The 23,644-nt window shown below is 26.5% G+C and overlaps 3 protein-coding genes across 5 annotated transcripts; all 3 read right to left on the bottom strand.

Annotated features, from left to right (window-relative positions):
* Positions 1-388: 388 nt before the first annotated feature.
* On the bottom strand, positions 389-5,826 carry LOC145742783 (ras-related C3 botulinum toxin substrate 2). Its single transcript, XM_082560584.1, has 5 exons — positions 5,729-5,826; positions 4,605-4,724; positions 4,095-4,285; positions 2,801-2,972; positions 389-1,898 (listed from the first exon to the last, which is right to left on the bottom strand). Exons 2-5 carry the CDS (start codon positions 4,608-4,610, stop codon positions 1,689-1,691), a joined length of 579 nt encoding a protein of 192 aa, XP_082416710.1. The 5' UTR covers positions 4,611-4,724; positions 5,729-5,826; the 3' UTR covers positions 389-1,688.
* An 821-nt stretch (positions 5,827-6,647) lies between these two features.
* Positions 6,648-16,872, bottom strand: LOC145742782 (serine/threonine-protein kinase DCLK2-like). Of its 3 annotated transcripts, XM_082560582.1 has the most exons (16): positions 16,767-16,872; positions 15,978-16,077; positions 14,795-14,996; positions 14,434-14,558; positions 14,078-14,215; positions 13,324-13,446; positions 13,107-13,203; positions 12,015-12,199; positions 11,105-11,278; positions 10,615-10,734; positions 9,934-10,080; positions 9,532-9,665; positions 8,912-9,161; positions 8,366-8,503; positions 7,884-7,937; positions 7,351-7,483 (listed from the first exon to the last, which is right to left on the bottom strand). In XM_082560582.1, the coding sequence occupies exons 1-15, from the start codon at positions 16,832-16,834 to the stop codon at positions 7,920-7,922; spliced, it is 2,019 nt and encodes a 672-aa protein (XP_082416708.1). In that variant the 5' UTR covers positions 16,835-16,872; the 3' UTR covers positions 7,351-7,483; positions 7,884-7,919. The 3 variants fall into 3 exon arrangements, with proteins under 3 accessions (XP_082416706.1, XP_082416709.1, XP_082416708.1); XM_082560580.1 differs by lacking the exon at positions 7,884-7,937 and having other exon boundaries at positions 6,648-7,483; XM_082560583.1 differs by lacking the exons at positions 7,884-7,937; positions 15,978-16,077; positions 16,767-16,872 and adding an exon at positions 15,116-15,194 and having other exon boundaries at positions 6,648-7,483.
* A 675-nt stretch (positions 16,873-17,547) lies between these two features.
* On the bottom strand, positions 17,548-21,409 carry LOC145743802 (LIM and SH3 domain protein 1-like). Its single transcript, XM_082561845.1, has 10 exons — positions 21,293-21,409; positions 20,318-20,412; positions 20,070-20,106; positions 19,902-19,948; positions 19,706-19,747; positions 19,512-19,532; positions 19,302-19,341; positions 19,001-19,041; positions 18,727-18,897; positions 17,548-18,349 (listed from the first exon to the last, which is right to left on the bottom strand). Exons 1-10 carry the CDS (start codon positions 21,333-21,335, stop codon positions 18,176-18,178), a joined length of 711 nt encoding a protein of 236 aa, XP_082417971.1. The 5' UTR covers positions 21,336-21,409; the 3' UTR covers positions 17,548-18,175.
* Between the last annotated feature and the right edge of the window lie 2,235 nt (positions 21,410-23,644).

Here is a 23,644-nt window from a genome sequence, read left to right as displayed (position 1 = left end):
ACTATAAGTTGTAGGAATTAGGCCTAGTTTTAAAAATAAGTCAAATTTTGTAGACATATGGGATCAATTGAAAAGGTTCAAAGTAACTAAAGCTTGCGAATTTAAACCTTAATGTTTTTTTCTGTCGAATATAAATCAAAATTGACAAAGGTCGTTATAATCAATAGTAATCTAAAATATATCTGTAGAAAAAACGTCATTTTTTGCCCATCCAAGTAAACAATAAGTTTATATTGTTGCTGCCTATGCTATATAAAGTCGTAATACACCTTTTAGAAAATACAAAACTAACAATATCGCATTCTTCTAAATCTCTAAAATTAATTTTTAATATTGATATAGTAAACCCCTTGTAGCTTGGGTATATTTTTTTATTTACTGGATTACTGTTTAACATTGAGAAAAAAAACATTTTTATAAAATCATGCCATTACATTCAAAAAATAAACAAACAATATTTTTTTATTGCTCCAAATTTTTGAGTAAATTGTTTTTGGAAAATTTGTATGCAAAAAACTAGACTTCAAATTTTTTTAAAAAAAAGGTTAAAATTTGCTGTGATTATTTAATTATCCAATTTCAAAAGTATATAAAATAATACATGATAATAATGAACATAATATGATCGCAAATAATTTCACATTCTGACTTAATACTTTGGCAGAATTAAATTTTTATATTAGAAATGAAGTAAACAAAAAACTAAACTTTTAGAAATTTAAACTATGTTTTACCCAAAATTTTAATGTCATTTTTATCATATTAATTTAATATGCCCCCCTATTTACTTCTTTAATTATACAAAAGTGTAAATACAAAAAAATTGACCTATGGTTAGCTGGAAAAAAATAATAATTAATATTTACAATATTTGATAAAAATTTTTCATGCAACAAAAAAAAATTCGTTACAAAAGTGCAGTAGCACAAACACAACAAATTCAGAAATCTATTCACATGTTTAGATAACAATAATAATTAAGCATAAGCTTGAAGGTTAAGATTTTCTAATGAGACAAAAATTTAAATTGACCAAAGTATTTTAACTCAGTTTTACAAAAAAATAGTTAAGCAAAAAAATTGTATATATTAAGAGATACACTTATATCCAAAGAAATACACTCTTAGTTAATTTTAAGCAGCGATATCTTTTTAAATCCTTAGTTTTTTTGCTATAAACAGAAAAGTCCAAATTGCACAGGCTGGCAAATAGATCAACCAGGCTTCAAGGGCAATTTAAATTAGGAAAAAAAATAAAAACATATTGTTGAGTTCTAAAAATTAGAGTTTAAAAGGATAATGAATTATGACAACCTTTTTCAGGCAATGTTGCTTTGAATCATAGAGTGGTAATATTTGTTATTATAATGTCATAATAGTTTAATTGTGATGTCATAACTAGGTTGGGCATTCTACAAGAAGCATTTTATTACTAAGTGTAGAGTTAAGACTTACCATAATTTAAATCTTTTTAAGATTTTACTTAAACTTGAAATTGTTTTCAAAAAAACAAATAACGCTTCATTAATAAAATATTTCACAAAATCAAAATTTTTTTGGTCTCATAGGGTAATGGAATTATAACTTCACAAAATAACATCGGATATCGCTTAAAATTTAGACACAAAACGAGAAAAAAAGGTTAAGAGTCTATAGGGGTCAAATTTTTTAGTTTTTATGTTGTTTTAATTATAGAATATCGCACTTATGCTTTTTGACGTGTTTCGTTTCAGGACACAGAACAGCTCGAATGGCTTCGTCAAATACCGTCTTCAATCCTTTTTGCGTTAAGGCCGAACATTCAAGATATTTCACAGCTCGAATTTCTTTTGCCATTTGCAACCCCTGTGGGTAGGTTATTGGGGCTAACTTCTTTTCCTTAAGTTTTGCAATGGTGTCCTATAAAAATTAAAATAGAAAAAAAATTGTGTTATTATTATTTTTTTAGGTTTAGTTGGAGAGTATATTTTTGTAAATGTTTTGTATTAGAAAGTGCCTAATTAATCTTAAAAAAAAACATTAAAAAATGATTAAAATATACTATAAAAATGAAGGTTTAAAGTAGCATTACTGGTTAGTAATATTGTCACATTTATTATAATTTAAAGTCAAAGAGAATACATTTTATATAAAGGTAATATCAAATGAAACAATATTTTAAAAACGAAACATAAGTATTATTTTCATGTTTCTCGGTTAAGTGTTTTATCCAATACTATTGTAGTTTTATTTACAGTAAACACATTTGCCCAGTAACAACACAGGAAGCACCTACATGCCATTGTAAAGTTTAAAGCAATAATCTATATGCTAAACAGGTATTGCACCCATATGTAATAAATCATTAATGTATACACCAACTAAATAAATAAACTGGCTTTCATTTTAAAATTGCAACATTTTGTTGATTTAAAGGTTTAGAAAAAAAGTGTATTAAATATTAAATTGTTAATTATTTAATAATTAATACCAAAAAAAAATGAAATTTTAAATGCTAAAAATTTATAAATAATTTTTACTTTAAAATGGTTTGATTTAGTATTAGCTACAAGGTTTGTAACACTTGTAGTTTACAGTTTTAAAAAAAACTCTTTAATTTAACAGTTATAGCTTAATTTCTTAATACTTTTAGTGTTCTTGTATATATACTCACACAATATGTCTAATAATTGTTTATATTCTCGATAAATAATTTTTTTAATGATATCAGTTTTGTAATTTTTATGGTTCTCGCATCCTATTACTTTTATAATCCTAAAAATAACAACAAGTGATCCTAAAAGAAAAATATTTTTTTTTACCTGATCGTCCCTTAAATCAAGTTTAGTTCCAACGAGGATAACTGGGGTGCTGGGACAATGATGAGAAACTTCGGGAAACCATTTAGCTCGAACATTTTCGTATGAAGCGGGTGAGACGAGAGAGAAACAAATCAAAAACACGTCGGTCTGGGGATAAGAAAGAGGACGAAGCCTAAAAAAAAGAAAAATTTTAATAAAAATTACTCGTAATTTTAATTTTTTGTTAACATGAAAGACAGGATAAGTTCTTGTCAGATTATAAATAAACTGCCTTTTTTGTTATCTATTTAACTTTAAATTTAGTAAATTTATATTAGTAATATCCTATCCTAAATATACCATAATGCATAGCCACCTCAAAAACTAAACAAAGAAGATTAGGTTTTAAAAATGATTCACAATTACCACAATCGCCAAAAAAAGTTTTAAATCATTGAATAATGCTTTAATTTCTGGCAAACCAACGCGCAAAATAAAGGCAAAAAAATTTATGTGTTATAGATGGTATATAAACTATATATATGTAAAAACATTGGTATCTTAGCTGTTTTTTAAATATTTGATTGCGATTTAAAATCCCATAATTAAAAAAAGAAAATCAATATAAATTAAAAATATAGGAAAGTAAACAATTGTATCTACTGTGTATTTACATTTGTGAGTAATTAGAATCAATATAAAAAAACAGATATATATATACTACTAAACTTACATCTGTGTAAATAAAATATTAAATCTGTCATAATTTTTTTTAAATACAATAAATTATTTTTAAGCGAAATTTAGAAACTGTAATTACCAAATACACCTACTAACTTAACTTAAATTTTGTTAAGTATTACAACTAGAGTTTTGTCTACAGTAAATATTTACATGGACAATAGTTGTAACATCGGTTTATGCTTACAGGTAAACAATAAAAGGAAAGGGTTTGTAAATTTGAAAGAATTGAAAATTTCCTTCCTAACTAAAACCATGTTAAATAAAAAATACCAAAAGTAGCAAAAAATCTTAATATTTTTAACAACAACACAAAAACAAATGTTTTTAAGTTAAATCCTTCTTTTCCTAAAGTAACATTCCATTATTTAAACTACTTCAGTCCTGCCCTACACAGGGATTTTAAATTGTAATATCGTCGCAACTTACAACTAATATTTGCCAGTTACAATAAAATATCAATACAACAAACTGCATTTTTTTGAAGAGTTTAATTTGGACATATATAAAATATATATAGTCCAGTATGGGTTATTACACATATATACAATTGAACAAAAAATCAAACTCTCACCTGTCGTAATCTTCTTGCCCTGCTGTATCCCATAAGCCCAAATTAACTGGCCTACCATCGACCATAACATTAGCAGAGTAGTTATCAAACACCGTTGGTATATATTCTCCAGGGAAAGCATTGGTTGTATAGGAAATTAAAAGACAAGTTTTACCAACGGCTCCATCCCCAACCACTACACACTTTATAGCCTAAAATTAAATTGAAATAGTGTTTGATTATCACTTTTAAAGGTTAATTTGTATATATTGGATAACCAATAATGAATGCATTGTTAAAAACTAAAAAAAATGGCTTGGATAAAATTAGTAGAAAAAAAACAGGAAAAAACTTTTTTAATTATTTTAAAAGGCTTGAAAACTGTTCATATTAACAAATATAAGGGAACTAGTTTATAAATTATCTTTAAATATATAAGAAGCTAAAAAAATAACGAACAAGCAATCTATAACAACATATACAATTTCTAAACACACAATATAATTGAAAACCTTAATACAATAGGCATACCTGCATAATACCAGTTGCCACAAACTTGGAACTATGTTGTGGAGAATCTAAAGGATTTGAAGTAGATTGATCAACAATATAAGTCGGGTGCTCAGCTCTTAATGACTTCGTGGTTTATATCTAACATTAAAAAAATAAATAATATCGTTATTAACTGCGTTAAGGTAATGTTAGATTATAGATTTAAAGTTAAAGATTGGTATATAAAAACAGTCTTGTTAAAAGTTATCTGCAGGTTAAGTTTCTTTGCTTTTTTATTGACTTGCAAGTTAATTATAACTTCCTAACTACTATGCATTGTTTATTTGTCTATACAATACACAGTGACCTTTCTATTAAGAAATGTTACTTTCATTGTAACGTTTTATATAATAAAGTAAAAATTCTACTTCTATCCTTAGTGTGTCAAATACTTATAAAACTTAAATGTGAATCAGTCTTACTAGCTGCATTATTACTTCTTGTGTGTTATACAGATAGGTCTATACACTACACACTGCACTAACGCCACACGAAAACTGTTTCCTGTTCATATACAATATGACTCAATGGGTGGTTTCTGCAGCTCGGATTACGTAGGTGCTGTTATACTTAGCTTGCTATATATATTAAGGCATACAAGCACACACACTTTAAAATTTAGTTCATTTGCAGTATAGGATATGGAGGGACTGACGCACCAAGTTGTCTGAGAAGTTTTAAATTAAAAATAGTGAAGTTTAGTAATTATAGTAATGTTGAATATTCATAGCATGATTATTAGGTGGAAAGTAATTAGTAATCTACACTTTTACTAATGTCAGATTTGAGCTGTTAAATTTGAATATAAGTGTAAACAGATTACTATATGAATAAGGAAGCTATGATAAAAAAAACAGGCTTAGTTTAAAGGGTATTTTTTAACAAGATTTTGTCTAAAACAATTATTAATATAAAATAACAAACCACATTATTTAAAAGCATAAAACAAAAAAAATTAGATTTTTAAAAAAGTAATCATTAAAAGATTAAAAATAATATATATATTAAAATCAAATAGCAGTAAACACATTAAATAAAATACATTAGCTTTAGCCATTCAATATTAACAAACATAACAAAATTAAAATATAAAATATAGTTACCTGAAATAGACTTGAATAAAAATAATTTATTGTTTTTCTTTTATTAAAGTTATTTTTTGCTATATCATAATTTTCACAATTCTAAAACATAAAAAAATCAGAATAACAGTAAAGCAACATGGCATGTAAATCATTTTTTAATAGAAAATATTTATAAGTATATATTTACAGTCAGACTGTCTGATTTTTAAGTTTTTTCTTTTTTTAATTAAAGCGCCATTTTTGTTAATTATAAAAATCAAACTACAAAAATTTTACATTAAAAATTAACCTACTTTTCGCAGTAAATAATTAAGAGTTAATTTATTGCACTAAAACTGCTTTAAATACGCCTTTTTATTGTTGTCACCAGTTTGAAAACATTAAATTTTCTTAGGCTTAAAGATTGGCTTGGTAACAGAAAAATACAACTAATCCCATATGTGCAAAGGTTATAGGTCATTAATCAGGGCGGTTCCTTTTATCGAATTATTTTTAGATCATTCAAAAAATAATATAAACATTAATTACAGTCCAACATGCTATAAAATTGAAATGAAGTTTTTTTATAAGCATTTTTTAAATTAAATAAAAGGCTTGGCTTGGAGCTAAACTGGTTTTATAAAGCAAAAGGCACGTTTAGAAAATATTATTTAGAAAATGGCGTCGCGCTGTTTTTTCTTGTTTTATCCTCTTTTGCTGCATTTTTAAATGTCTTCCTAAAAAGACACTTTTTTGTAAATTTTGTGCCTTCTTTTAATGTAAAAAATGCAGTACCTTTGTGATTAAAAATCTAAAACAATTACTTTATACTTTAATGTTTAACAATCTACAAATATTAAATAAAATTTGTTTTAAGTTATTTTTCTAAATTATTTTTGTTAATTTTTGAATTTTTTTTTTAACAATAAGACATATTGCACCATAAATAACCACAAAGTTGTTCTTTATTTAGTTGTTCTAATAAACACTTAAAACATCACAGTAACATATATATAAAAACATTCACTTTTACAATAAATAAAAGTTGATCATTCAGCACCAGCAGCTTTACAATAGGGTAGGCTTAATTTTTATGCTTTTCTACAAAAAAAATATTTTTGTGCAAAATAAGTACAAACAGAAATGTGTGGCTTAAAGATAAAAAGATATTTATGGTATTTAATATATATAAGACACTTAAACAAACATTAAGGTAACTTTAAACACACGATACAACAGGAACTATATTACATTGATAAAAATCTATACAGAACTTTCCTTAAATTGTGCGTTTTACAAATATGTTGCTTAAATCCTATTACAGTGTTAGTTTTTGTTTTTTTATGTACAAATGTTTTTAAATTTAGGCTTTTAAATATGTACACGTAGCAATTTAATAAAAATCAGAAAATAAAAAAAGTTGTTGTGTTTTACTTTTTATATCAAAGTTATATCATGTTTATTAATTATATAAAATTATACAGAATAAGTAAAAGTTAATTTGGATCAGTTAAAATCGCAATGTTAAAAAATATTATGATTTTGAAATTCAAAGTTTTAATTTAATTTGTGTCATGAAGAATTCTGTGATTTAAAAAAAAATATATTATAAAAAATCTAAAAATCACTATGTGAGTCTTCATCACCAGAAATTGTATCACGAGTTGTATCACCATCTTCACTAACGCACTCATGTGAAACAATAATTTCATGGTTTTCATGACTTTTCGACCGAGCACGAGCATCTAACTTGGCAGTAGAGTATAACTGATCATTTTTATCCAATGATGTTAACTAAAAATAAAAAAAAAATTTAATAAGCAATATTAAACTTTCATTTTACAGTTTTTAGTTGTTTGGTTAATCTAATGATATTATTGGTAAATGGAAATACAATGTTTTGTGTGATTTTCAACTATGATTTTTTTACATTTTTATAGTTAGAAAGGCTTTAAAAACTGCCAACTACCAACACAAATAGTTTTATAATACACTAAAAAACAAAAAAATTGGAAAAAAAAAAAAAAATTAAAAAAAAATTAAAAAAAATAGCATATCAATATGTAGAAGTATATTACGACAATCTTTCATTTTCTAAGTGTGTTAAAAATAGGATTTTGGTCTATAAATTTCGAATTGATGTCAAAATTTAAAGAGTTAAATAAAATACATAAATACAGCATGCAAATGATACCTTAAAACCATGAAGGACATATCACAACATTTATTTTCATCTTTTTTGTGTCCCCTGAAAAAAAAACGCTAGCCATAAAAAGCAGTTCTTTTACACCTTACTTTTTAAAAGTGTTCTAAAAAGTCAATTGGCTTGATACTAAATGCAACCAACTAATATTTGTTAGAAATACTATTATATATAAATGACATTTGCTGCAAAAGTTTATAATTTAAGCACTATATATTAATGCAGTTATCTAAACCTACTTTAACTATAAGTGTAGTTTAAATATTACAATAATATGAGACAAAACTATTGTTACTATATTTTTTTAGTTGAATAAATACCTTAAAAAAACACAACGATTTTTATTTAAAAATAAAAGGGCTTTGGCAATTTTAATATTTTTGTTAAATAAACAGCTATATCCACAATATGATTACGAACACATCTAAAAAACATTTACAACTACTTAAAACTGCACAATAGCAAACACTTACCGCTAACACCCTGGCCCCAACATTAACTCTTCGTTTTCGACTTTTCCCTGGACTGATTATTTCACGCTCTTGTGGATGAAAATGAGATAACTTGTTTGAAACTGAACGTTTCATGTCTCTATCTAATGCAGTATCCTCCTAAATAATAAACAAAATAATAAAAGATGCACAAAACTTGAGCATTTGTGTATTTCGAATTATTGTTATTATAACTAGTTAATATGCCTTCGGTACATTTTTTTTTTATTAAAATGATATAACTGCAACTCTCAACTAATAGTTAAGTTTGGAAACTTATTTATGCACCACAAATAGCAGTTTTATTTATTTTGTAGGCCTAAAAGGACATACACATTACATATATATAAATATATATACATCGCCCACAAAGCTCATCATATACAGATATCAATTACTATAAAAATAAAACTTTCTATTATGTGAGCTCATATTCTTTACTTGATAAAAGTTTATATTTAAATATAAAAAAAAACAAGGTCCTAATACATATTTTAAATAAAAATTAAACAGGAAACAATGACTTACAGCAACCCATGGGTGATTTAACATTTCACTTGAACTAATTCTTAATTTTTCATCCATGCTTAAACACTTTGCAATTAAATCCCGTGCACTATCAGAAATATGGTCCCAGTGTTCCGCCGGAAAACAAAAATCTCCCGCCAGAATAGCATCAAATAATTCTTCTTGGGAGCCAGCTCTGAAAGGTGGGAATCCACATAGAAGAACATACCCTATTACTCCTGCTGCCCATACATCTACTTTTAAACCATATCTAAGTAAAAATGAATACAAATTTAAAGAAGTTTATAGCGAATAGCAAAAAAACAGCGAATTCAGATTAGAAAAATTGATAATAAAATATTCTAATGATTGGTAATAAAACAGCATAGCACAATGTTTTAGGCATTATTTAATACCATTTAAAATTATAAATATATATTTTAAAAAAATGCTTTCTTTTTCATTTCAATACATACTAACAAACAAGTTAAAACAAAAATTAAATATAACATTGGAAATAATGACTTAAAAACTCAAATAGTGATTGATATTAAGGAACTGACAATAGCTAAAAAGATTAATTATCTTATTTTAAAAACAAACCAAAATATGTAAAAAAGAATTTAAAATCAAATAGTCACCCAGTTTGAGCAATCACTTCAGGGGCGACATAAGTAGGAGTACCACATACAGTATAAAGTGGACCTGACACCGACGTAGCAAGTCCAAAATCAGCCAACTTTAATGCTTTACTACCATCATCATATTCACAAACCTTTATTAATAAAAATAGGTTGTATAAAGATATACTGGTTTTTAGGTAAAAAATAAACCAAATAGTGCTAAATACTTAAAACCTAATTCTTATTGGCCTATTAGGCGAAGAGTTGCATATTGCAAAAAAAATAGTTTATTATTAGATTATAAATATTTTCTGGCATTAAAATAAAAAAATTGTTTTAAAAATAGAATTACAAAAAAGAAAAAATATTTATGGAAAAATTTTTTTTAGTCAAGTTTAAAACAAATACGAAAGTTTTAACCAGTAGATTTTCAGGTTTAATATCTCTATGGACAATTCTAAGTTTATGAAGGTGAGCAAGGGCACTAGCTAAGTTGTGTAACATGCCACTGGCATCTTTTTCAGTGTATCTCGTGGCAGATGATATCGCATCAAACAGATCACCACCCTAACAATAAGAATACAAAAATCTTGTCAAATAAAAATATTTTAGTTTTTTATTTTGTTAACAGACATTCGCAATAGGTTTTATTAACCCTGACAAAGTTAATGAACAAATAAATAAAACAAATGTTGAATTTAATATTTGGAGAATGTAATATTTTAAACCTTTATGAGGGAAGATCGAGCTCACAACCTAAACATAGAGTAACAACTATTACCCCGACCCAGTCTCGAGTTGCCCGTGGCAGTTTGGGATATTATCAATTATAATTGCCCGATAATTATACTGCTGATTAAGTGCTGGCTAATCAGAAGTTCATAATGTTTATAGTGCCTTACTAAAGGACGCTACAACATGAGATCACCTGAGATAAAACCCAGTACCTCATGTAGTGTAGCAAGTGTTCTGACCACTACACCACGCTGCCATTTTATAATAAAACCTAAAAGTTAGGTCAAATTAAGGTTTTAAACTTTAATTTTAACTGACATATAGATTAAACTGCATCAAAATAAAACCAAATTAAGATTGACTTACATTAACTAATTCCATAACCAAATAAATATCGTGGGTCAGATCAAATTCCTGAAATAATCGAATTACATTCGGATGTTTTATTCTTCTTAATATTGATACCTCATTCAATATCATTTGTTCCTGGTATTTATAGTAAGATTAAAAGGTTAATCAACTGCAGATTATAGTTAAAAGCTAAGGTCATGTGGCTATATTTAAAGTGTTTAAATTTTATAAGTGCTTTTAAACTTTAAATAAGATTAGCGTAAGAAATATAATCTATTTTGTTTAAGTTAATATATAAATAAACTATAACAGCACTTAGGAAAAATTGTATTACTAGCATATTTAACAAGACTTTTAAGTTGCAATTTATACAAAATAAAAAAATCCACTTAAAAAAAATATAAAAAAAAATGAAACGAAAATGTTTAAAAATTTTGTAGCCTAGATTTTAAAAATAAAAAATTATTTTTTAAAGAAAATTTTTTTTTAATATTTTAAACTTTACCTTTCCTACACATTTTGATTTGTCGATAATTTTGAGAGCAAATTTGGTTCCACCTTTTCGTTCCACACAATCTCGTACAACTGCAAAGTTTCCATCCCCGATAATTTCACCAACTTCGTATCTTTCATTGATTTGACTTGGCCATTCACTTTCGTCGGATATGTTACTATTATTCTAAAAAAAAAATTGATAATAATTTTTTTTTAAATTATTAAAATATTTTGATTTTCTTGTTACGATTATGTTTTATATATATGGGCATTTGAAAATTTTTTAGTGTTTTAGGTTTTTATAAATTGTAGTTATTCAAAAAGAGTATTTTTGCCCCAAAAAAATTTAAGTCAAAGATAAAACACAAAAAGCACTACAAGCTTCATTTTAACTGTTAAAATAAAGTTGCAATTTGCAATTTATGTTTGCAGATATTAATGAATCTGCGTACCACAAAAGAGCATTTTTAAAAGACCTGTAAATTAAACATACTTGCATAGATATTACTTTATTTTTTTTTTGTATATATCTTTATCCTCGATGTGGGAAAGTCGAATGCGCGACTTAAACATAGAGTAACATCAGTTACTCCGACCCAGTCTCAAGTTGCCTGTGGCAGTTTGGGATATTAAAGATAATAATTGCCTGATAATTATGCTGCTGATTAAGTGCTGGCTCAGCAGGAGTTCGTACAGTATATAGCGCTTTACTCAAGGGCGCTACAGCATGAGCTCAGTGGAGATTGAACCCACGACTTCATCTGTGGTGTAGCAAGTGTTCTTACCATTACGCCACGCTGCCGGTTCATTATATATATTATATATATATCGTACACTAAATGTTTAATACTATATATATAGATTATAATATTTTGACAACCCATTTATAAAACTAAGATATAAAAATAAACTTAACCTACCAAAGAAATTGGGATCTTTTGAACGTTGGAGGCTCTCAAACTTTGAGCTCTTCTGTTAAGTCTTTGTTGGTGTGACCACATTCCTTCGTTAACTGTTTGGTTCAATCCTGTACTTCCCTTTCTTTGCATTGTTACTCTTGGTGTTCGTGGTCCAGTGTTTTGGTATGGCCGGATAAATTTAGATTCTAAAAATAAAAAATATAAAATTAAACAGTTTTTATATTTAGGTAACGGAACTAACCAATTTTTTTTCAACTAAATTGAATTTAGGTACAACTGGCATTAAATGTGGGTAAAAATATTAGTTTAACATTAAAGAAAAATGAGGTTAATATATAAGTTTATTTAACAGTTATTTTAGTTACCCTAAGTTTAAATTCAGACACATACTCCATTTTAAAAATTAATTTTATAATAATGTTAGTTTTGCAGTATAAGATAAATGTTAAATCAGTCTGTTCGAAAATAAAAGTAATATAAAAAATAGTGAAACCACATTGTAGTAAAAAACCTGTTAAGATTTTATATTAAACAGTAGCATATGGAAAGCCTGGGTGCAGCATTAATTATTTAAACACGAGAATATGTGATGAAAAATAAGATATTCAATGCATTAAAATAAACTGATGTGAATTTAAAATAGAAAATTAAATATTAATTTAAATCAAGGTCAAAAAAGTTTTCAAATTTTAAGTTTTTTTGCTCAAGAAAAAAACTTTTTAAAATAAAATATTTTGTAAAATATAACAATTAAAAAAAATATTTTATTTTAATGTAATGCATTAAGATAAATTTTTATATTATGTTTCATTTATTTAAAAAGAATGTTTATTTTATTATATCCCTAGAGAATAAGAAAAAGGGAATAATTTAAACTTAAAATCAATATAAATGTCTGTCTAATAATCATTAAATTATTAAATGGAACAGATGGCGTGAATCTACTTTTTAGTAACTTCAAATTAAATTTGTCGAATAAAATTTAAAATTAGAAAATAAATTTTAAAACATTAGTCCAAAAAGCTTTAAAACTATTAGTTTGTTTAAAAAAAATAAGAGCAAAAAATTTTAATTTTTTTTTTAAGTTTTTACCTTCTGGGTCAATTTCAAAATCATCATTTGACAGTTTTTCGTGTCCATAAGCGATAAAAATATTATCTGAAGCAAAAAAATCTTGCAGTGACATCACCTGAATAAATTATTTATAATCAGAAAAAATATTTACAAAGTGCATTTATCCATAATTTTTTTTTTCTCAAAATTTTATTTTCAATTTTGATAAATCAAAAAAATATTTAAATTTTTTTACTTGTTTTCCTTGTAGAGAATAAATTTTTCTCACAGCCCCGGTGTCTAACTTGATAGCTTTAGTAATATCATTTAAAACTTGTTCCATGGAGTGGCAAGTCTTCTTGTTTAATAACATTCTTATCTAGAAATATAGTTACTTCAAAATTTAAAAAAAGTTGTAAAAAATATTTTTTTGCTCAATTTTAGAAATGTAAAGGTATGAAAAAACTTGAACAACATATAAAATTTATCAAAATTGTGAAATAATATTAACCTATAATAGAACACATATATAATGGTGAATATTAAGTTAGGGTATTTAAATTAACCGGCAGCGTGGTGTAGTGGTAAGAACACTTGCTACACCACACATGAGGTCGTGGGTTCAATCCCCACTGATCTCATGCTGTAGCGCCCCTGAGTAAGGCGCTATAAACGGTACGAACTCCTGCTGAGCCAGCACTTAATCAGCAGTATAATTTCTGGGCAAATATAATCTATAATATCCCAAATTGCCACAGGCAACTTGAGACTGGGTTAGAGTAACTGATGTTACTCTATGTTTAAGTCGCGCATTCGACTTTCCCACATCGAGGATAAAGATATATACAAAAAAATAATGTTAATAAACCATAAAAAAAAAAACATAAAAAAGTTAAAAAGATTAAATTTTACTTAAAAAAGATTAAATTTTATTTAGTTGTTTATGTGAATTATTTTAAGTTATAAATATGTAAGTAGCATAATTAAAAAAATAACATCATTAAACTTACAGCTTTTCTGGGTTTCACTCCGCTTCGTATAACTGTTATAAGTTTAGGGATAATAAAATCTCTTTTTTCTTTCTCAGTTGTTGAGAATAAAGTTTCGTGGCTCACGCATGATCTTAAATCATCACTAAAACTCCTCTCCTACAATTTAAAATTGAATAAGTTAATAAAAAAAAATATTTAGAAATTTTTTTTTTGTATATTATATTATTTAAAAAATATTTAAAATGGTTTTGAAATTACGCAAATAACAAGGATTAAATTACTTAACCCTTAATGGAATATTTATTTTATATTTTTAACTTGATTTGATAATTTACCAATTTATTTAATAAAATTGTAAACATTTTGAAACAGACCTGTTTTCTTAGTCTTAATGAAATTGAGCTAGTAGTTCTAACAGTAGCACACCAGTTAGGATTCGTATTTCTTGTGTAATCTATTTTCTTAAAGGCATCACTGGATGCAACTACATAACTTTCACCTAAAAATAAAAAAAAAATTTAATGCTTATTTTGTTAATTTTCAATTTTTTTTTGTTAGTTTTTTAATTGAAGTTACTTAAAATGAGCTGTTTTAAAAAAATATCTAAAAAATACCATATTTAAGAAGCCCAAACTGGTATTTAAACTCAGAACCTCAAGTCTTGTAAAAACAAACCAACAGGCTATAACTTAAAATCATAATTTAAAATGTTTAGGCCTAAAAAATTCAACAAACCTTGTTCTAATTCTTGAAGTGAATTCACTTTCCTTGCTCCATTCAAAGTAAATACAACCCGGGCACCTTGAGGTAAGTTGGCCTTATCTGCTAATCTATGAGTTAACTCAGCTAGTAAGGCATCGAAGTTGCGAAATTTGAGAGGTGAAATGGCGTAGATTAATCCCTGGTGATATTGGTCTCCATTTCGATAAAATCGAACCTAAATAAAAATTTTAATTTTTAACCTTTTTTTTCCTTTTTCTAAATCAAATTTTTTTTCTGTTTTTTAACAAAAATTCTGTTTTTTTTTTTAAAAGCACACTATTATTAGTAACCTACCATTTTTCTTATAATTTTTTAAGGAGAACAAAATTCATTCTTTTTTAGCAAATAAAACGCTACATTAACCGCCCATTTGGCAAACAACTAACTTCATTTTTCCGGAAAATTGGTTTTTATTGACCTAAGTGGCATTATAATTAGAGAGTTAAGGATCTTATAATTACAAGTATTATGTTTTTAAGCCCTTAAGATGATCAGTAAAGTGTTAAACAAGAGCAAGTATTTGTCTAAGACTTGAAACTTAACAATGACATGAGGTTAATTAATTGCTGTTGGTGGCAATGATTTTAACTGTTAAAACTTTTAAGATTAATTGATAGCTAGCTTAATTAAACTGAAGTCATAAATAGTTGGGCTATAGATTGCAGTTATAAAACCATTTAAAATTAGTAATAAATACTTGTATAAACAAGATAAAAACATAGTTTTTTAAAAAATGCTATAATTGTTAAAAAAATTAATTTTTAAACATTATAATATGACTACACTAATAATAATAATGTTATTAGCTGCTTAACAAAATAAATAAATTTAATTAAATATAATTTTTTAATTTTAACACTTAGCTTAGCAAACAAATTAGTAATCATATGATTTATTAAGAATAAGTCTGACTTACCTAATTAATAATAAATTAACAAGCGGCTTATTATGACTAATAATAAGATTAAAAAATAAAGTAGAATAAAAAATGTTTAAATTATGTTGTAACTTGTAAGTCAATTATAGTTTGTTAATTTAATTTTAAATAGAAAAATAATGTTACATAAATTATAACAACATATAATATAATAATATATTTTAAGCTTTCTTTTTTTCAAAATTATGTACTAAAAAGTAACATTAAATAACAACTAACTTTTTTGGCCTTTTTTTCTTCTGAAAGTCTTTGTAAAGATCTTGTTCTATAAAGTGGAGTTAGGTTCGCGTTGTTTAAACGACTTCTAACTGAACCACTTCTACAAAAACAAGTCCAAAAAATAAAATTGACATTTGTGATTTTATGTTATTTGTGTAAGAAATTTTGCATTTAAAAAAAATTTTTAATCGTCCCATTTTCAAACTTATGTTACCCCTAACCTGCTGAACCATATGACAATAAAAACACTATAATCACAGTCATTTTTAAAAGGACATATTTTTTATTCAGGCTTAAATCTTTTATCTTAAAAGATCGCGACTTAAACATAGAGACTTTTATCGCGACTTAAACATAGAGTAACAACTGTTACTCTGACCCAGTCTCGAGTTGCCTGTGGCAGTTTGGGATATTATAGATTATAATTGCCTGGTAATTATGCTGCTGATTAAGTGCTGGCTCAGCAGGAGTTCATACCGTTTATAGCGCCTTACTCAAGGGCGCTACAGCATGAGAGCAGTGGGAATTAAACCCACGACCTCATGGTGGTGTAGCAAGTGTTCTTACCACTACACCACGCTGCCGGTTATAAATAGGCTAATTTTTTTAATTAGGAAAAAATTTTTTATCATAAAACATTTTTTGTGTATATACAATATTTTAATTTTATTATAGTATTTGATATCACAAAAAAACAATACCAGACCTCTATAACAATCATTACATACAATGTCAGAATTTATTTTGTTATTTAAGTTTCACAGTCATAGTTTAATGTGTAGAACTTACCTAGGTTGCATATGATCTCCATTAGAAAAAAGATCATTATTTCTTCTATGAGAATCTTGAAGCATCATTCTGTTTATCTTTATAAATATAGCAGCATTAAAATTAAAATAATTAACTATGAAATACAGAATAAACTTTATTACTTCAGTTAAATAAATAATAAAAATACCACATATTAAATAACTTTCAAAAATTGTTTTTACAATTTGATAAAATGATCTACCATTTAGTATTCAAAGGTAAATAAACTTTACAACTTATCTAATTTGTTTTAACATGTGTTATATACTTTGCTGTACATAACATTTACATAATATAGATACGTAAATTAACCTTACTAAAAACTGCCTAGCCATTAAGCAAATCTTAAAAATTTAAAATAAAAATACGCCGCCATTCAATATATCGTTGTATAAACCGCAAGCCGGTAAGTATAAATATGCTGTAATGCTGTTAGCATACTATTAAACTGTGTATGCCTTTTAGCGTAATAAACACCTATTAAAATGAGTTTTAGTAATATTTAAATCTACGCATCAGCCATTTCTTTTCAGTCATTGTATTATGCAAACTTAACGACAAAGCCAGTCAGCCTGCCTTTAAAATTTAAATGCAAACATTCGTGTCAAAATACAGCTGATAAGAACTTTTTCTTATTCTCTCACATACTTTCTCTCGAATTAAGGGTTGCTCAACAGCACCATCTTACGGTTATGCCCAATCCTAGCAATATTGAATGATTATTAACTTGTCAATTACTAATTAAGATTCTGACTTAAAACAAGATTTTATTTATTTGGTTGTTACGTTTACATTTACACCACGGTATAGTAGACTGTGTTAAGGAATGGCAGATACAAATATATAGATTGGCGGTAACAATATGTACACAAATACAATTTTTATATACAAGCAAAAATATTCGCACATTGCTAATTGTAAGGAATGTTTAATAAAAGTAGTAAATGTATAGTTTAAAGATACAATTAATTTTCGACTTAAAGTAATATTTAATTTGTATATTGTTGATATAATTTTACAACATAGGTTGTTAAATTTACAGAAATTTTAAAATAACATGTTATAACTAAAAAGACCAACATAAGTTTGCAATGAACAAAGATGGCGTTAAAAACAAAACTACGAGATATTATTTTGTTTAGAATACTTGATTCGCAAAGTAGTTTTATAATAACACTGTATAATACTAAAACATTTATAAAACCACTAATAATTTCGTAAAAGTTAACTCATATATTTAAAACCACTTTCATACAAATAATGTTCGTTTAACATCAGCCAACTATTGTTAGCAACTCCAAAATTTTGTAAAACGTTTACTTATAATTTCGTTTAAATTTCCACAAAATATTTTTCAATAACTTTTTTTTATTTTTTGTCCGTTCCTTTTAACGTTTTTCCACATAGTTGCTAGGGAACATTCCAGATTCTCCAGTACTTGCATTTTTCCCTTCCATCCACCCTTCATCAATAACTTTAACATCTACCAATTCTTGCCCCTCTTTTAAAGATATCTCATCATCATCCGCAGCAGCGTAATCAAAAATAGCAAAGTAACGGTCCTGAAAATGTAAAATAAACTTTGGTAAAAATAAATGTTACTTCGCGCATACATATTACACTAAAATAACGTTTTTATATAGAATGTGTATAAGTTAAAGTAGTATAAGACTCAAGAGTGAATATGGGACGGGCATAACCTACTAATAAACACCGAGCTCAATGGTGAATACGTAATGCGTATAAACTTTTAGTAACACTGGACTTAAAGTTAAATGTAAAACGGGTATAACTTATTTATTAACGCTACATTTAATGGTGAACGCAGAACGAATATACAAACTGTTATGCTAACTGTAGTTTCAAAGATGAATATAAGACATAAAGTTGTAAAAGCTATGATATAAATGTCATTAAAATTGGTATAGGATTTATTTACCTTAACAGCTTCTTGTTGAACTGGAGCTGTGGCTGGCTCTGGCACTGGAGGTGGAGGCTGGTACGTTTGTTGCGGTGGAGGAGCCGTAGCGCCACCAGCCGGCTGTTGTCTATTAACAATGTTTTCTGGTGGTGGGCGTTCGCCTTCATGACCCACTTCATGAGGTGCCGTCTGGAAGTAAAAACGTTGTAGAGAAGATAAAATAGTTTGTAAAACAATTAAAAAATTAACAGTTTGTAAAAATAATTAAAAAAACAAAATAATAATAATATACCTGGTAGCCAATTGTAGATGCTAATTTGTTTGCTTGAGCAGCTAAAAAATAAAAATATTAAAAAATTGCAAAATAATAAAACACAAAAATAATAAAACTTTTAATAAAAAAAACAAATGGCGTCGGACTACTAGCCGAAAGGTTTGGGTTCGAGTATTCGCCCTTGAGCCCGGCGTTTACGGATAGCTCAAAACACATCACAACAGCACCCCCTTTCCCAATAAAAAATATTAAACCTTTAATTGCTTAATGTATCCAAAAACACCCAATGAAAAAATTTTAAATAAAATTTATTTTTTACCCTGTCGATTTGCAACGCTGTCCGAGACTTGCGTGAAAGACTAAAAAAAATTCATTTTTTAAAAATTTTATATTAAACAAAAACTAAATTAAAAAAAAAATATTTGAATATTGTGTTTTAAATTTAACCCCTGTTTTTATGTGGTATTAAATACATTGATTTACAAAACTTAATAAAGTTAGAGATGGATTAGATAATAAGTTATATTACCTTCATTGCATCAACTTTGTCCTGTAAAAATAATTATATTCGTTAAACAAAAAAATAAATTTAAGCGTTATTTAAATAAAATTTCAAAAAAATTAGCACTCTATATATACTTAATTTTATATTTTTAAGGGTATTAATAACATAAATTTATTTAATATTAACCCTTTAATTTTATTATTTAATTAAGGACTTACTTTTCTGTAAACTACTTCTGAGATATTCTTTTGCTGCTGAGCCTAAAAACAAGAATTTATATTAAAAAAATAACAAATAATTATAATTTTTACAGAAGCTTTAGGAATACAAAATCTTACTTTGTAATATTAAGTCCTATTAAATTAAATAGTTTTTTTTTAAAATGGGTTGAAAATAAAAAAGTAATTTATTTACCAATCTTTTGGCCTCTGGTGTATCCGCAACAGCGGTAAAACGGGTAGCTACCAATAAAGTTAAAAATTTAAACAACTATTTAAATACTTTTAACATAAACCAATACAACTATATTAGAAGTTAAGCCAAAAACTTAATGCACGAATAGAATTATATTTAAGAACTTACTTGGATAATGGGTGTTGCAGTAAGGCATTTTTTCGTACTAAAAATAAATAAATCATGAAAAAATAGTCGCTAGATGATGCTATTGAGACCTTTACAACGCAAATTTTTTTACAGTTGACTAGGTAATGTAAAGACGTAAAACAACACCAAAAATGTTTTAAAATACAAGAAAAAATCTGTTTTAGCGCGTTGCTGCTTTCAAATTGCTTTGGGAAATTACAATTTTAAACAAAAAAAAGAAATCTTACCCCTTTGTAGTTTTTCATTGTAAGTTTAAGTTCGCATGTCTGGCATCGAAAACAGGCTTTATGCCAAATCTTATCCAAACAGTTTAACTTCTCAACTAAAAAAATTCAAAACTAAACTGTTTTATTTTTGGTGCACATAAAAATTAAATCGTGTTAGTTCGAAATTAGAAAACGTTTTAACCAGAATTAGTTATTACAATTTATGTCTATTAGTATATTAAAAAAGTGTTTTTGAAGAATATAAATATTTTGGTTTGTATAGTTTAAAAAAAAAACGCTATTTTTGATATTTTTTAAAAGAATACAAGTGTTTTTAAAAGACATAGTTAAAACAGATGTTATCGTATTTTATCATAACCTATTTTAGTAACCGGTTTTCAAAATGTAAATAAACAAGTAGGCCATGTTACATTACTTTTCACTTTTCGGTTTAAAGATATTTAAAAAATGTTTGCGCTAATAAAATACAATACATTTTTAACGTATGTAATTATACACACTAGTTCATATCTTATGTTTAATAAAACGTTAAATATTTGCAAATTGCAAATTGTTTTGGCCTAACGAATTGGCGTTATTTTATTTAGCTAGACAACGTAACCAAATATGGCTAACTTAAATACTCTAGTTTTAACTAGGATGTAATAATATTATGTAAACTACATGTTAAAGTTTTTGTCCTGTGGGAATAGTTAATATTTAATTTCCTGATTTGTGGTTATTAAAATGTTGTAAACGAAACAAAATTAGAAAAAACATAACTCCGTTTGGTCAAACGAAAAAACGATAAAAAATATAAATATTTAACAGCTAAGGTTTTTTGTAATTATTTGATTAAAATGTGCAAATATATGCTTTTATTTAACTTTTAAGTTTTAAAGTCAGCAATTTATTTTTTCTATAAGTTAAAAAATCAATTATTTTTACATTAGACATATGGCAGCTTGAAATAAAACAAAGAAATTGATTTTTTACCTGGATATACAGTTTTCTTGCATTTTGCACAAGGAGGGTTCATTTTAAATTCTTTTTTTTATTTCTTATTATTTTGCAAAAAAAAAATTAGATAGCCACCTAAAATACCTGAAATCTAAAGCATAAACGCATAAGTAAATTGCATATAATAATACAAAATATAAACTTATCCTAAAATTGCAAATTGCTAAATTTTAAATAATTTTATTTTAAAAAATATCATTAAATTACTAACAGTAAAGCCTCTGATTTTGCTATTTTTAAACAGAGAACAAATGTTCAAATCCTGCTATATTTATATTTTTAAATGGTAATTTACACTCTTACACTCTTTGCACGTTTTCGAAATCTATTTTTAAATCTTTATTTTTAAAAACATTTATTTGCAGAAATTTCAATAGGCGTTTAATAGGCAAACTTTTTGCTTTATTATTTTTTATTGAATCATTATGACGTCGTGATATTGTTAAGCATTGAATGGTTGTTAAAACACTCGTTGACCGTATTATTTGTTGTATACTAGAAATAATAGGCAAAAATGTATACAAACAGCACTTGCTTTAAGTAGTATATTCAACATATTTTACATGTCAGTAACCTCCATTTTAAAACATTCAAAATCTTATGTTTACATGAGTTAGTGTAAAACCAGTTAACAAACAAGTATTTTATGTTGTTATACATGGAATAAAAACACGCCTTTTGAGTACATGCCAGTAATGCTGATTCTTAGCTATGTTTAAGTGTTTACTAAGAAACCGAAAACTGATTAAAAATCACGATATTTGAACGCCTGCTATTAACGGTTTCTGGTTAAACTAAACCCTTTGATGTTAGCCCTTTAACAGTACTTGCATATTGAGTTTCGCTTAAGCTACACATAAAAACGGAAAGTCATAAATTATTTACAGCAAAGGCCAAAAACTAATTACATTTTGTGCAAAGTGCGTAAACCGCTTGGTACTTTCCAAATTGAATATTGCAAGATGTCGCTTATTATAGTTGGTACCATATTACTTGAACAAATTACCTAATTATAACTCAAACTTAAAACTTAGACCAATTACTCTATTTGATTAGCAAATTTGTTGAAACCGCTAAATAAACAAATAGGTTTTAGAACTTTTCAAGCCAATATTTGCCAGTCTAACATAACAAGTTTAAACAAATAGAACGACTTCAAGAAAATAAACGACTACCTAACATTAATTTCCGTTGACGTTAATTCAATATGTTGAAGCCAAAATTCATTAAAATGTTGTTTATAAGCCTGTTTGATAACATGTTATTTGCAATGAATACTCCGCCTAAGCCTAATCATCACAATATATATATATATATAAAAAAAAGCTTGCAAATATTTAAATTCTGCTTGTTAGACTAAAATAATCTGCTACCTCGAAAAAACCATTAACATTGCAAAAATTTGGTGATTGAATGACTAACAGTTTTACTGTTCAAAAATTCGATTTTTTAATTAACAAGTCATTTATTATAAATAGCAGCGTATTTAAAAAGGCAATAAATTTATTTGTCGTCATGCCGAGAACAAAAAAATCCATTAAATTCAGAAATTGCGTCAATAGGTTTATAATGACCACTTTGCCGTCTACTATAGCAATTCAACCGCACGAGTCACGTGACTTTAAGAGCGGAGTTTTACAATCAAATACGTCATCGAGCAAACAATACAAAAACCGCGAATCAACAACTAAAAAATTCTGGAAAATAAGTTAAGCTAATAAATCTAGACAGGTACTAATAAAAATATATATAAAAAAAAAAAAAAAAAACTTAAAAAAATCACATTTACAATTCTGCATTTAACTATAACATAAACATATGAGCTGGTATATAGCCAAAATGAGTGAAGTACTTTGTGTAAATCACACTTTGCTGACTAGCAGCGTTCTTATGCATTTCCTGTATGTTTCAATACATTTTTGACCTTCGGTATAGCAAAACATTGCCGAAATGAATATCAAAGTTCAATATAAATGCAATTAAACTGCAAAATTTAATGCTTTTACTGTCTATCTGTGTGTTTCCTTTTTTTTTCAGATAACTTTTATACTATACAAAATTTTTAATCTTACTAATTTAGCATTCGATTTTAAACAAATTATTCTAATTTTGCAGTAGTACTTTAATGATAAATGCTTTTTTTCCTATTTTATAAAACTTAAAAATATGCTTAAAATGATGAATATTGTGCAAAACATTATATTACAGTGCTTATACTCATCGTTACTTGGCCCTATTTTTACTACAGAAATTCCATATATTGCAAAGGCGAATAAAGCCTCATACTTCGTGTTGTTATTAATCGCAACAACAAAGGATCACGTGCCG

The sequence above is a fragment of the Corella eumyota genome, chromosome 2 (genome assembly GCF_963082875.1).
Source record: "Corella eumyota chromosome 2, kaCorEumy4.1, whole genome shotgun sequence".
Lineage (NCBI taxonomy): Eukaryota > Metazoa > Chordata > Ascidiacea > Phlebobranchia > Corellidae > Corella > Corella eumyota.
This window is presented reverse-complemented; position numbering and strand designations above follow the sequence as displayed.

What these genes read in the sequence shown, in the direction of transcription:
- LOC145742782 (XM_082560580.1), bottom strand. Translation starts at nt 16,834, where the DNA reads ATGATGCTTCAAGATTCTCATAGAAGAAATAATGATCTTTTTTCTAAT. An exon ending in ACTTCAAGAATTAGAACAAG is followed by an intron (nt 14,559 to 14,794) that starts GTTTGTTGAATT and finishes TTTTATTTTTAG; the next exon opens with GTGAAAGTTATGTAGTTGCA. An exon ending in TTAAACCTGAAAATCTACTG is followed by an intron (nt 9,666 to 9,933) that starts GTTAAAACTTTC and finishes TTATTAATAAAG; the next exon opens with GTTTGTGAATATGATGATGG.
- LOC145742783 (XM_082560584.1), bottom strand. An exon ending in GGGCAAGAAGATTACGACAG is followed by an intron (nt 2,973 to 4,094) that starts GTGAGAGTTTGA and finishes TCTTTTTTTTAG; the next exon opens with GCTTCGTCCTCTTTCTTATC. An exon ending in TTGATTTAAGGGACGATCAG is followed by an intron (nt 1,899 to 2,800) that starts GTAAAAAAAAAT and finishes TAATTTTTATAG; the next exon opens with GACACCATTGCAAAACTTAA.
- LOC145743802 (XM_082561845.1), bottom strand. Translation starts at nt 21,335, where the DNA reads ATGAACCCTCCTTGTGCAAAATGCAAGAAAACTGTATATCCAG. An exon ending in CAGAAGTAGTTTACAGAAAA is followed by an intron (nt 19,533 to 19,705) that starts GTAAGTCCTTAA and finishes TTATTTTTACAG; the next exon opens with GACAAAGTTGATGCAATGAA. An exon ending in CATCTACAATTGGCTACCAG is followed by an intron (nt 18,898 to 19,000) that starts GTATATTATTAT and finishes TTTTACTTCCAG; the next exon opens with ACGGCACCTCATGAAGTGGG.